The sequence below is a fragment of the Pseudorasbora parva genome, chromosome 12 (genome assembly GCF_024679245.1).
Source record: "Pseudorasbora parva isolate DD20220531a chromosome 12, ASM2467924v1, whole genome shotgun sequence".
Lineage (NCBI taxonomy): Eukaryota > Metazoa > Chordata > Actinopteri > Cypriniformes > Gobionidae > Pseudorasbora > Pseudorasbora parva.
This window is the reverse complement of record NC_090183.1, coordinates 45,367,691-45,382,164: the sequence shown is the minus strand read 5'-3', so window position 1 is coordinate 45,382,164 and position 14,474 is coordinate 45,367,691. Positions and strand designations below refer to the sequence as shown.

The 14,474-nt window shown below is 38.5% G+C and overlaps 2 protein-coding genes across 2 annotated transcripts; both read left to right on the top strand.

Annotated features, from left to right (window-relative positions):
* The first annotated feature begins 337 nt into the window (after positions 1-337).
* sys1 (SYS1 golgi trafficking protein) lies at positions 338-8,197 on the top strand. Its single transcript, XM_067460481.1, has 4 exons — positions 338-504; positions 2,141-2,388; positions 4,576-4,643; positions 6,812-8,197. The coding sequence occupies exons 2-4, from the start codon at positions 2,227-2,229 to the stop codon at positions 7,050-7,052; spliced, it is 471 nt and encodes a 156-aa protein (XP_067316582.1). The 5' UTR covers positions 338-504; positions 2,141-2,226; the 3' UTR covers positions 7,053-8,197.
* Positions 8,198-10,497: 2,300 nt separating this feature from the next.
* Positions 10,498-14,474, top strand: snrpc (small nuclear ribonucleoprotein polypeptide C). Its single transcript, XM_067458566.1, has 6 exons — positions 10,498-10,614; positions 11,109-11,151; positions 11,225-11,333; positions 11,445-11,534; positions 12,739-12,843; positions 13,988-14,474. The coding sequence occupies exons 1-6, from the start codon at positions 10,607-10,609 to the stop codon at positions 14,110-14,112; spliced, it is 480 nt and encodes a 159-aa protein (XP_067314667.1). The 5' UTR covers positions 10,498-10,606; the 3' UTR covers positions 14,113-14,474.

The following is a 14,474-nucleotide window of genomic DNA, read 5'->3' as shown; positions in this document are numbered from 1 at the left end:
TATTGTGCCTTTAAGGCCTAATCTTGGTTTAAACCAGGTGAAAACAGGCCATAACCTTTCAACGGGTTTAAACTTCCAGATAGGGCTTTGCCAAACCAAAAATCAAACTTTCCTTTTATAGTTAGCAAAAAATATAGAATTATAAAACTATGAAATAAATCCTTAGAAGTTCCATCGACTATGAAATTATAAAAAACGTTAAAGTAAGTATAATAATCAGAAATAGAATAATAATTTCAAACCACGACTAAGTGAATAATTTCCGCAATTATTTCAATCGAAAAGCGGGATTATCTCTTCTGAGGTGTTCGTGTAATGATGTAGCGAATCTGCGCCGCGGGACACACAGATGATGACGTCATGCTCTGAACATCAGCTCAAAGTTTCGCATCCGGTTGAGTTTATTATTATAAGCCTTAACATAACGCGTTACCTATCCTTAATTACAAAGTGTCAGCCGCTCGACCGAGCTGGGGATCACATCACGGATGTGTCTTACTCAGGGTTCGTGTTTTCATTACATTATAACACTCACAGACGAATGTCAACAAAGTGTCCGGCTAACGCTGGTTTAGCCAGCTAATGCTAATAAACAGTCTGTTCGCTGCGTTGTTTTACCATTACATTGTTTGTTTGTTTATAGAAAATGACATTAAGTTGATATTATAGTAATTATATTTATATAACGTTAACTATGAAAATATTGAAGGTAACGCATTATTAATCTTGACTTTTGAATGCTAACTAATGCGTAACGTTATGTTGCCTGGCTATAGGCGCAATTAAATTGATTTCACTATCTGGGTTGGTTTATCTACGTTTTCGTGGTTACTAATAAAAAATACCACGTTTTGTATGTCTACCATGGTATTCTCATAAGTGTTTTGATGTGTTACTAATAAGCAGCAAATAAGTTTAATGAAAAACTGCATATTGTTATAAAGTGCTATTAGTTTAAGTCTTTTGTTTGAGAAAATATAAGGGGACACTAACTTTGTCCATTCTTTCACAGTTTTTTTTGTGTGAACATTTTACTTTAATTTGTCCTATGGTGTGACAGAAAGAATATAGGGGTGTCACCACATAGGACAACAGATCTCAACACTTTTATAACACCAACAAAAGAGTTAAATATTTAAATAATTCTAAGACAAACTCTTACTATGACCTTGAATGGAGTCCTTCAACTTATTAAAGTTGTCAGTGGAATTGCCCGATTAAAAATATGGTGTCACACCAGAGGACATGGTTTTCAGTTACAAAATCAAGTTACTACGCTTTTTAGAAATGTATAGATCAGGGTGGTAAATTAGCACCAGCAAATGGCGGGTACTTTTTCAAATTGGCGAGTGATTTTGCCATGTATACCAGCCACAGTGGCGGGTGAATTGTAAAACATATTTTTACTGGTTCGTTACTACTTAAAACATTCATTGTTGCAGATTGGACAGCTTTTGTCAAAGAATGATGTTACTAGTAACAATAATGCACCTTTTCGATTCTGACCGTTTCTGCCATTGAAATGACTGGGGAAAAGTGTCCAAATCAACCCAAATTCACCCCATACTGTGCTAATGCACTTTCTTTTATAAGTTTGAAATCTGGAAAAAGTGGCTGGTAAAAAATATAAGTGGCTGGTAAAATTGGGCATCCACCAGCCACTGTGGCGAGTGGGCAAAAAAGTTAATTTCCCACCCTGATATGGATGAATAAAAATTGTTGTAATTTACTAAAATGGACACTTGTGTGAAATGATGTAGCCTATTTATTAACATTTGTATGCTTTTCTTTTTAATTTATACAAGTTGTAATGTACTGACCCACGCTTGAGACAGTCACACCATAGGACAAATGTAAAAAATCTAAAGACAAAGCAGTTTTTATATCAACAGGTCTATTCAAGAAAGAAATGTTTAACCATACACTGCATTTTAATTAATGACAATACAAATTTTAATGTTGTGTGACAGTGAAAATGGCATATCACTTCAACCCCATTATCATAATATCAATAATATGTGACCCTGGAGCACAATACCAGTCATAAGTCTCATAGATACCACGTCACGGCAACAACCCAAGTGCAGTCGGTGGAGGTCTGGCAAACACACTGACCTCTGTACTGTTCTTGTTTTGACAGGTTGAAACTCAAATCTTGGGGCTCCTGTTGACCCATCCATCCATCCAGCTGGTTTGGGGACGTGTCGTCCCCTCTTCTCCTGCGAGATGGCCAGTCATTTCCGCAGCTACATCTGGGACCCGATCCTCATCATCTCGCAGATTGTTCTCATGCAGTGCATCTACTACAGCTTCTTGGGTCTGTGGCTGGCTGGTGTTGATGGTTTGGTCCACACCAGTAGATCACTTGACCAGATATTCAGTTATGAGGTAATAGAACTGGATGAAATGGGTACAATCATTCTTAGGGTCATCACTTGACCAGATATTCAGTTATAAGGTAATAGAGCTGGATGAAATGGGTACAATCATTATTAGCGTTGTAAAATTATGTTGCGTCACAAAATATCAAAGTAAACAAAAATCTGCACACTGCTATTGCTGCTCCCAAAAATGTATTTAAAAAGGACGTTTCGACCCAAAAGGTCTTCGTCAGGTAAAAAGATGTCCACAACATATCGCAATTAAAAAATGCAACAATATGTATCGTGGATAGTGATAAAAATAATAAAACGTTTACAGATTTTTAGTGTCAGTATTACATTAAACTACTATATATAATGTTCAATATAATGTATAGTAACGAAATATTTGTGTGTCCTGCTAATGCCAAATGTTAGCAGTTAAAAGTGTCCTACATTATTTTGAATATATCTAGTCTGTGACATAATGTAAGCTAAATAAAAATAATTCTGTATTTTTAACTTAATAATCATGAATCTTTTTATTCTAGGTTTATTGGGTTTCCAGCACCAAGTCCAAGCCTATTAATTTCCACCGCCAATGTAATAAATTTTATCATTTTTAGTTTGAATGTTAGGCATTTTTAACTTTTTCTGAAGAATTCCATTCATTCCTATGGGGGTCAAATTGACCCGTGAGGGAAGGAGGTGTTACAGCTTTTATGTAAAAATTAGTTTCGGGTCAAAGTGACCCGAAGGAAGGATGAGGGTAAGGTTAAAATGAATACAATTTGAACTGTATACTAAAACAAATAAATTGCAGATTAAGCAATTTATAAATTGACTTTTCAATTATGTTTCTACTGTAATTCATTGTTGAAATATAAACATTTAAACTGAGATTTAATCAAACATACAACAAATGAGACATTGCTAACCGGATGGCCGAAGCCCTTGGCCCCTTAAATGTATCTGATATGATAAACATAGCTGCTTTACCTGACCGGAAAGAGCGGAAGTGCGCACGCCCGGCAACTGTGTCCCGTCCCGTCATAATAAAAGTCCCGGTACTCGCGAACCGTGTGTGTGTAACAATCGCTCCAGCAGCCGTGCTCAGCTCCTCAACACTCGCTCCTGCTCTGCTTCACTACAGTAACGTTAATAACCGCATCCATCAACATGATTTCTGCCCGAGTCCTATTTTCCACCGGCTGTGATGAGAAGACCACATGTCCTAAGATGCTGCGCTCACACTTGGCGTCATCAAACTACGCCTTTGTTTAGAATAGGCGCCCTCCAGTGGACGGAAAGTTGCATAGTGCACCTTTAAAGGTGAACTATGTAGTATTTTTGCAGTAAAATATCCAAAAACCACTAGGCCAGTGTTATATATTTTGTTCAGTTGAGTACTACAATATCCCAGATGTTTCCAACTATTTGTAAATTGTGAGAAAATTGCTATTTTAACTCAGGACCGGGACGTTGCAGCATTGCATTTGAGAGAGTCGCCTGTCAATTGCGTCATATCTGCGTTACCCTGGTTTCGGGTTTTATTTGGCAGGAGCGCTTTACTCTTAGCAGTGTGAACAAGTGAACGCACGGAGTAACGTCATAACATCGTTTTAAACACACTTAAATGTATCTAATATGATAAACAGAGCTCCATTACCTCAAAATCATAACCGGAAGAGCGGATCTGTGCAGGCGCCCGGCAAATGAGTCCCGTCCCGTCATAATAAAAGTCCCGGTATTCGCAAGGCGGGTATTTGTTTAACAATCGCTCCAGCAGCTTTGCTCAGGTCCATAACACTCGGTCCTGCTCTGCTTTAGACTACAGTAACGTTAATAACCGCATGCATGAACGTGATTTCTGCCCGAGTCCTATTTTTCACCGGCTGTGATGAGAAGACCACATCTCCCAAGATGCTGCGCTCACACTTTGCGTCATCAAACTACGCATTTGTTTTGCATAGGCGCCCTCCAGTGGACAAAAGCTGCATAGTGCACCTTTAAGTAAAATGAATATATAATAGTGCATATGATTATCAAAATGCGTTTCCTTAGAATTATTTCTTGACATGGACATTGAATGGCTTTGCTGTAGGAAATCTAATGTTACTTGGCACGTATTGTTGTTTTGCGGTTGAATCACCGATAAGTTCATCAAAATGATATCAACCCAGCCTTTCAAATAACTAGTTTTCTTTCGTTCAAGGTTCTTGGCTTTGCAACAACTCAAGGCCGCTTATCTATGATGGCATTCATTTTGAATTCTCTCACATGGTAAGTTTATGTTAATGTCTCTTATTCCAAATGGTTCTCCCACTTTTGTCTGCCATCTTAAAGGGTGATGAATTGCATTGTTTTATAATGTTAGTATGGTTTTTACATCCAAAAATTGTCATAATTTAGAAATAAAAGGCATTTTCCTACCCTGATTTTAGCCTCTGATTTGAAAGGTGCTATGATGATCATTGTAGCCGATCACAGACATGTTGAGCTCATGAATGCCGTGATCTCTTCATTGTAACTCGACATTAACAAATGCTTTGATCATAACTAACAGTGCAAACACGATGTAAATAAGAGATTCGTTGATTATAACGGAAGTTTTGGCGAGAGTCTAGAACTCGGTAACTAATAAACACACACTGTTTGATTGACAAAAGGATTGTAAAGGAGCGTTCTTTGATGGCTTTCTATATATAATTTAATCACAGTTTAAATAACAGATTATTTTCATCTACGAAGAGAAAACAATGTGAAGTTGAGCATTTAGTTAGGTTTGATTTACTGACACACAGACAAAGAACATCTGACTGTACATGAATCATTACTTCAGGAATCACTGGTCTCAGATCAGGCATTAGAATTAACACAGTTACTCACATGTTGTGGCATTACCATCGAGTCTATATCGTAAAAGTCTGTTTTCTGCTGAAACTGCGACTGATTTCCCAAAGACTCCACAGTGAAATGAAGCGAACACAAATAAATAATGCTCAGCTGAGACGTTCACATTGATGAGAATAAATAAGCTCATTCCTAGCATTAGGATCCTTTGGAAGGTGGTGATGTTATTTTTAGTTTGGCTCTTCTCTCCTCGTCATCTCACTAACACTCCAGTGGGCGGGGCCAAAGTTGTGATGATGAAGTGGGCGTCGATTAGGGCTGCGCAATATTGAAGAAAAATGCGATAAGCGATACCTTGTTAAATAATGCGATATTCGATATGTGATACGATATTGCAATTAGTGTGGAAAATCTATTTCAATTATATAATTTTTTATTTATTTATATACATTTGTGTTTCACATTCTTTCTGGGAAAAGAAAGCATCGCTACAACTTCTGAAAGTGACCAGCTGTGTTTTAGCAAACATTTGTGTCTCAAATTGTTCACGTTTCGATGTGCGTGTCAAACAGCGCGAGACTGCAAATTATTGTGTTTAATAACTCTTTTTAATGTCAAGCAAGTAACAGTAATGGGCCCAGTCTATTCTCTGCCCATTGTGTGACCTAAAACGTACACTTTTCACAATGTTGTAGCAGCCTATTAAAATTATTCAGATATTGCGAGCCATTGCGATATGTACATTTGTGATATTTCGATATATTGCACAGCCCTAGCGTTGATCTTCTTCTGCAGAGGCGGTCTTTCACCATCTATTATAGGCTCATTCACAACGTTTGGCCTAACAAGGATGTTTTCAGTTCTGAAACTTAAGCCACGTTTCCACCGCAGGAACTAGGAACTTTGGGCTGGTGTTCTGTGTGTTTCGACCGCAGGGTCTAAATGAAGTTCCGGGTAAATATTTCCCCCTCCAAACGGCCCTGCTCGCGAGGTAGTACTTTTACAAAGTTCAGGAACTTTCGAGGGCGGGATTTGGGTGCTGAACATGCTGATTGGGGATTTTATTTCAACCGGCATATTTAAAAGTCTTTTGCAAAGTACGTTCAGTAGATATCAGTCTTGCTCTTTCTATCTGATGGCGCGTGTTTGTCGCAGCCATCTCACAGTCAATGTCCGTAATAGCTGATAATAACATTAATCTAGCTTTACAAGATTTCAGAATACACTTTAGTATCAGTGCTCGTCTCTTTTCCACCGTTTTATGAATTACCTTTTTAGTAAACCAATACATAACCAGCAAAAGCAGCACAGCTTGAATCTCTTCCATACTTGTTATTGTTGCAGATATTACTGTCGCGCAATAATGATTACTGTCCGTCGCTGACTGACTGGGAGGAGCAGTCTCGTGCAGTCCTACATCACTGGACTAATCTGCCTAATCTTCACGGTACTTTAGACCGCAATGGAAACGCACAGTAGCAGGTCTGGGGGGAAAAAAGTTCCTGGTACAAATTGTTCTGTGTAATTTTCGGTGGAAACAGGGCTTTATAATATGATGACCCTTATAACTGATTCTTGGCTCTGTTTCTCTTTCTCAGTGCTCTTGGCCTGTGGTTTTTCATCCGACGGGGAAAGCAGTGCCTGGACTTCACCGTAACCGTGCATTTCTTCCACATGATCGGCTGCTGGATCTATAACGCCCACATCCCAGCCTCCCTGTCATGGTGGTTGGTCAACGTGGCCTGCATGGCCCTAATGGCGGTCATTGGCGAATACTTGTGCATGCGGACAGAGCTAAGAGCCATCCCTGTCAACACGGCACCCAAATCGAACCTATGAGGGCTGTTTAGAGACAGATGTGCCACAGCTGGAGTGTATGAGTTCGGCGTATCGGCAGGACTGGCGTGTTGACTAATGCCGCTGTGGTTTTCCAGGAGGACGAGCAAAAGGAACTCGTTTTTTTTTGGTGATGAATTGGTCACGTCACTGTATTTCATCCGGATGACATTGAGATATGCCACATTATGGGTTTTCAAGCTGCAACGTATGAGGATGATGACTTCCTGGGACTTCCTGCAGCATTCGCATCATTTCAAAGGGACTATTGTAATTATATTTAGTAATTATTTAGGATTAACGGTTTACAAAGACGGCTACTGAAACAGCACAGAAAGCATCAAGCATTACATGCAAGTCTTTATCTAAATAAAATGCAGTGCGGTTCTGAATTCTTGGATAATGGTTCCTAATCCTTTGGATAGAAAAAAAGTGGTTTTCATGTTTTTATGAAGTTTGCAAGTTTAAGTCAACATGAAATCAAAATGGACCCATTTACGTTCTTGATAGATGTTTCCTGTTGTTATTGAGCATGTGGTTTCAAAGGACCACATAAAAAGTTTGTTGTTTAATATCCTATTTCACTTGGAAATGTCACATTAAGAAAGTAAAATGGGTCTCGGATGCTGTTTAATGTTTATATGCCTACTTTAATGTATTTTTCATTAAATTTTGACCCACGTCTGTCTGCTACAGTCAGTATCCCTTTCAAAATTTTTGCATTGAGTAATGGTGTGATGTATGCTTTTGTGAAGTTAAAAGGCAAATCAGATCTACCACATCTTTTACACACTCTTGCAATAAATCAGAAACTTCAATACCTGTAAATGTATGATTAGGCAGTGAGACTTGGCTTTCCTTTTCTGTTAACTTTGCAACATCCTCTTTCTCAAACATGTTCAGGCCATATAATACTGACGACCACAGAATACTATAGAAAGGCTAAATATGAACTGTCATGTGTCAGGCTTTATATATACACGATGACTTGGAAAAGGTGTTGCAACCAGTTTTGCTTTTGGTGAAACTAGCTTTGAATGACTTAACAAGATAAAACATTGAAGTTGAACTGCTTAAAGCTGCTCAAGTAAACCTCTCATGGTTTCTCAAACAGTTGTCTGAATAAAACTATATTCTGCAGTGTCCCGCCGTACCTGTTGCTGTTTAGAGTATTGATACGAATAAAGTTTTAATAGAGCACTTGGGTGAATCTCACTACGCCTGGTAAGAAAGTTTCTGGTCAAGATCATATTTACGAGCTGAAATGCCACCAAAAAAAGCCGTAAATACGAGTGGGAAGCTCTGCGTTTTCTTTAATGCTGCCTTCATGTGCAATCGGAAGTATCATCATTTTCACTAGAAACTAGAAAGTTTCCAAGTTAAAAAATCAAACAACCCTTCAAGTCAAAACTTCAATTTTATGAGCTCGTAATCTTGACTTCAGTAGTGGGAAGTAGGAAGGTGGCATAAGCCCTGACGTTTATGAGTCACGTGTCAGTGAGAAACGTTGCAGAATAGGGGAGAGTGGGGTAAGATGAGCCAGTGGGTAAGTTGACCCACCCCTTTTATCTTGGCAACCGTACACTTTTGCTGTCACGTGAGCATATATTTTGGAACAACCCATCAGTTCTCCTTGACTGAAAAGTGGAAGGCACCCATTTTATTTAAAAACTGTTTTTGGCGTCAATTTTGTTTGTTTATTTGACAGTAACAAGCACACCAAATCCTTCTCTGATAAGACCCAGAAAATGCTTAATCAAATAGCTTTCCACCTGGGGTAAATTAAGCCGCAGGAACACTTTTTTTTTTTAGAAGAAGAAGAAGACATATTTTTAGAACCATTTGTCATAAATAATAATAATACATAACATTTATGTAGTGCTTTACATATAGAAGTGGGGAATATATCCTCAACACCACCGATGTGAAGCATCACCTAGATCAGGTGATGGCAGCCATATTGCACCAGAACGCCCACACACACACCAGCTGATTGGTGGAGAGGAGACAATCAGTGTATATAGGGATGATTAGGAGGCTGTGATGGACAGAAGATAATGGGCAAATTTGGCCAGGATGGGATTTTTAATGACCACATAGAGTCAGGACATCGGTTTAACATCTCATCCGAAGGACAGTATGATAGAAAACATCCTGAAATTTCTTTAGATGCTTTCTCTGCCTAATTGGCTCTTATCTTGAGGACCACATGAGTAAAAACTGGATGTAAAAACATCTTACCCCACTCTCCCCTACCACAATATTTGTAGGAAGGCTTTTTTATTTACAACACAATAAGCTAATTCCCGGCACAAAATACAATGCCATTGTAATATAACATAAAGAAAAAACTTAAAAAATGAAAGTATGAAAATGGAAGTTTACATTTACTGTTAATCAACTGTAATGTACTAAACATTATTCTATAAAAAATATATATTTACTATAAAATCAAAGCCATATGTCTAACAAAGCTGTGTTCCAAATTTGAAGTTGATATCACAAAAATTGAAGTTCCCATGATATTTGGTTTAGGCGCAAAAAAAGCCACCAGTTGTCACACACATTCCATTGATTTTCATAAATGCATTCTCCTGTAACAAATTAATACATTTCCGATGAAGGTCATGAGACCGAAACGTTGCTGATAAAAAGTTTTTGATATTGTTTTCAAGTATTGATAGTGTATTTTCTTTTATTTGTTGAGATTTTTGGATTTGGTTATCCTCCTTCCCACGCACCGATCTATTACATACAGGTGTCTGATGGTAATTCATTTAGAATCAATTGATTATAAAGTAGTTTTAAATGACTGTTTCCAGGGTAACAATATCCAATTTCAAAATGGTTTTAAGAGGAGGATTTAGTTTGTATGCGTTCCAAAGATACCTGATTTTTTGTGATTACTAAAATATGTGATAGGAACAAAAGACGATAAATAAAACGAGCGGTTAAGAGAAGGTACACTGGCATTTTCCTTTAAAGTGCACTTGAATGCACCTAATGTCATTAGCATGACTTTATTGAACGCACCAATATTTCACCCAAAATAAATGTTTGTCTTTTAGGACCAAAGCGTGTGGTGATTGTAAACAATTAACACAGTACACAAATACTACTATGATGTATAAATACTTAATGTTATTTGAATTTGCATTCTATTCAAGGCACAATGTGTAAAAACATCCAAAAACACACACACGAGCAGAAGAAGTGAAGGCACTTGTCCGCGAAATCAACACGTCATCAAGCCACGCCCTTGTTTTGAATAAGAGACCTCTGGCGGCGGAAAATTACATATTGTGCCTTTAATGAGATTTTTTTTTTTTTTTTGTCGTTATACAGATACACATTTAAATATATTGTGCTTAACTGTCATGATAATAAGAACACAGATGGATTTATTTATGTGGTTAAAGGGACCTTTTGAAGTGGATTAACGGAGACAGATCCTCTCCCAAACACGCGATGGCGCCAGTGCGCGCTCCAAACCCAAACAAAGACGCAAAAGGATCCGCAGTTTCTGCTTCCGGTGGTTTTCGCCCCGCGCTGTGAAGATGCCGAAGTGAGTCTGTCTTTTGTGTTTATTTCATACAAACATATGCGATATATTACAAAAAGAAACCAGCACGTCTTAATCGCGAAAGGTTAATCGATGTATCTGGTGTAAAGTTAGGCATTTTGAAAAGCTACATCACAAATAACATTGCGTTTCTCGGACAAGAGCTAGCTCTGTTAGCTAATTCAGCTTTAAATGGGTTCAAATGTTTGAATTATCGCGCTAGTTCTTATGATCATGCCTAGTTTAACTGCTTAAAATAAACTTTGCTCAGCAGAAAATGTGCGAAAACAGCAGATGATCATGTAAATACCATTATATGTTCATTTCAGTGCCATGCTATGCTATTTATATGGTGCTTGTACACCAAAATCCTTGCTACCTTGTAAGTGACAGTACTTTACTATGGTATTTTATTAAAGAGCTATGAAATTATCATTAGTACTCCTTGTATCACTGCTGTATTTGTGCGTAATGTGAGTGGTTTTTGTCTCCTTCAGGTTTTATTGTGATTATTGTGACACATACCTGACACACGACTCGGTAAGATCCTCAATGTCTAACTTTCATTCTTTATCATCTGTGCAAATGTTCATTGTATATTTAATCTCTGCAGCCGTCGGTTAGAAAGACGCATTGCAGTGGACGTAAACATAAAGAAAATGTGAAGGATTATTATCAGAAATGGATGGAGGAGCAGGCTCAGAGTCTTATCGACAAAACAAGTAAATCATATTCTTGCACATCATGTTCATCAACACATTATAATGTGCAGACTTAATATAATTGTCTTGATTTCTTGGGCTCCAGTGTAAAGTTGTTTTTGTGCGTTACAGCGGCCGCCTTCCAGCAGGGTAAAATCCCACCCACCCCGTTCCCAGGAGCACCTCCACCTGGCGGATCTCTGCTTCCTCATCCAAATATCAGTAAGTTTCAGAGCTTGAATCCCTTTTGTGGAGGTCGCAAAGCTCACCAAGAATTGTATTATTTATTAATTTTATATACACTGATATTAGAAACAGAGATAGGGTCATGGGCGGCCAAGGCTCATTGATGCACGTGGGGAGCGAAGGCTGGCCCGTGGGGTCCGATCAAACAGACGAGCTACTGGAGCTCAAACTGCTCCAGAAGTTAATGCTGGTTCTGATAGAAAGCTGTCAGAATACACAGAGCAGCTCAGTTTGTTGCGTATGGGGCGGCATAGCCGCTGACCAGTCAGGGTGACCTCTGACCCTGCCGAAAGCACCAACAGTGGCACGTGAGCATCAGAACTGGACCACGGAGCAATGGAAGAAGATGGCCTGGTCTGAGGAATCACGTGTTCTTCTACATCACGTGGATGGCCGGGTGTGTGTGTGTGTGTGTGTGTGTGTGTGTGTGTGTGTGTGTGGCTTACCTGGGGAACACATGGCCCCAGAATGCACTATGGGAAGAAGGCGAGCCGGCGGAGGCAGTGTGATGCTTTGGCCAATGTTCTGCTGGGAAACCTTGGGTCCTCCATCCATGTGGATGTTACTTTGACACGCTCCACCTACCTAAGCATTGCTGAGACCATGTTCAGCCTTTGATGGAAACGGTATTCTGGTGGCTGTGGCTCTTCCAGCAGGATAATGCTCCTGACATTCACAGTCAACGCTTCTCTTCTGTATTGACGCGATTGAATAGTTTAAAAGCATTTGCATGAATAAGAGCGTGATCATATAATGTAGCGCTAGCCAAAGGATGACAGAAAAAGATGCTTTGTTAAATGTTTTAAACTCGTTGAGCTTGAATCGTTAGGCGTAAATGCAATAATTTTGACCACACTTTTGGAAATATGCACTTTTGTCATTTAATTAGACAATTCCTCCTTTGCACATTTAAACGCATCATGTCAGAAATATTAGAATGAAAAACAATTCTTAATTTGTTGTTGATTCATGTAAATTTACTCTATTAACATATGGTGTCTTGCATTAACGTTTAAATTCTGATATGATGTATTCCACACTAAATTATATCATATAGAGTAAATATTGGCATTGTATCAGTTACCCTGATTTCTGATTCAATTCAAGTTTTTGACACAACTTTGTTTTACTTTGAAGATTATGTACAAAGAATAAGACATTTTTCTGTTTTAACTTGCAGGTGGACCTCCGAGACCTGGCATGTTACCAGCTCCACCAATGGGTGGTCCTCCTATGATGCCCATGATGGGTCCACCTCCTCATGGCATGATGCCTGGAGGACCAGGTGAGATTGTTCAGATACAGCCAAGTTAGTGTTGCACGATAGAGTGGTACTAAAAAAGTATTGCGATACCCTGCTATTACAAACAGTACGATATGAAATTGTATTAGTGCTGGTACTTTAAGGAGGACAGTGTTAATATGAGCTGTATTTCTTAATCTGCGTGGATGTGTGACAGCAGGAGTCAGGACGTGTCTGTGAGCTCTGCTTCCACCGTTCAATAAACATTGGACGTAGAAGATTTAAAAATATGCACGCAGCGCATGATAAAGAAAGGAACAAATAAGCACGCATAAGAAAATAAATCTCTGCACGGGGGCCGGACTCTGACCTGAAGCGCGCGCGCGATTGCAATTCAGTTCTTTCGCAGATTTTAGTTTGGGTATGAATGGTTAAAAATATGTAAAAATGCACGGTCTGGCGAGTATTTAGGTAAACACAGTCGGATATGTCTTTAGTGAGCGTGTACAGTTGAGGTAAGACGGACCTAATATTCTGTGTGATTTAATGTTAATTTAAACAACAATGGAAAAATAGAAAACCACCGCATGCTTGGCTAAATAACTAAAATCTATTTATTAAGATTCAGTTATAGAGTGAAGACTAATCAGTTTTATATTTGATTATTCAATTTCTTTCTTGACTTTGTTACTGTTGAATATAGCTGAAAAATAAAGCACTGTTTTTGTCATATTGTTTGTAATTTTTTGCTTATTTTTAAGAACAGATACAAATAAAAATCAATATTATAATTATAAAATTACATATAAAAAATATTAAATTACTCGTATCATGAAATTTTGGTCATCCCGAGATTCCCGACCTGTTGAGAAAGGAGTGAGGTTAGTGATTGATAATGTGATCTCTGTAAGGATGTTCACAGTGGCATGTAGTTATTATAGCAATAAGAGGAGGCAATGGGCAAAAACCAGCGCAGGAACGTGAATACAACATTAAATAAGTTTTGTCATATTCTTTTACTGATTTTTTTTTTTACCTCGGTATCGAGGTATTTTAGTCTGGTACCGTATCGAAGTCATAATTTTGGTATTGTGACAACACTAAGCCAAGTTAATGTGAAGGATGTCTTGTCAACAACAATCTGAATCTAATGTGTTAAATTCCTCTGGCCTGCCTTTGCTTTCAGGTCCAGGCATGCGTCCACCAATGGGCGGACCTATGCAAATGATGCCCGGGCCACACATGATGCGACCTCCTGCTCGGCCAATGATGTTGTCCGTTAGACCTGGTATGGTGCGACCTGATCGATAAAACCACAGTGCCATGATTGCCCACCCGATATCCATGGAAGACTCGGCCAAATAGCTACACTGGTTTTACAGTCGATTGAAGATTTTTATTACTGCTCATTTACGTTTTATGATGACTAATGTCTGCGGTTCAGGAAACGTTGGTTCACTTGAGTGACTCGAATCATCACAAATTCCTGTAAAATGTAATGAACCTTCCATTGGCTTTCATTTCATATTTATGACAGACCGGAGGGTGTTACATAACTGGGTCTGTGTATGATGTGCATTTATTACGTTGATGGTTGTTTTTATTTACTGTTGGGATTATTCTCAGCATTTTTTTCTTCTTACATTTTGAGAAAAAATAAACTGAAAAACGTC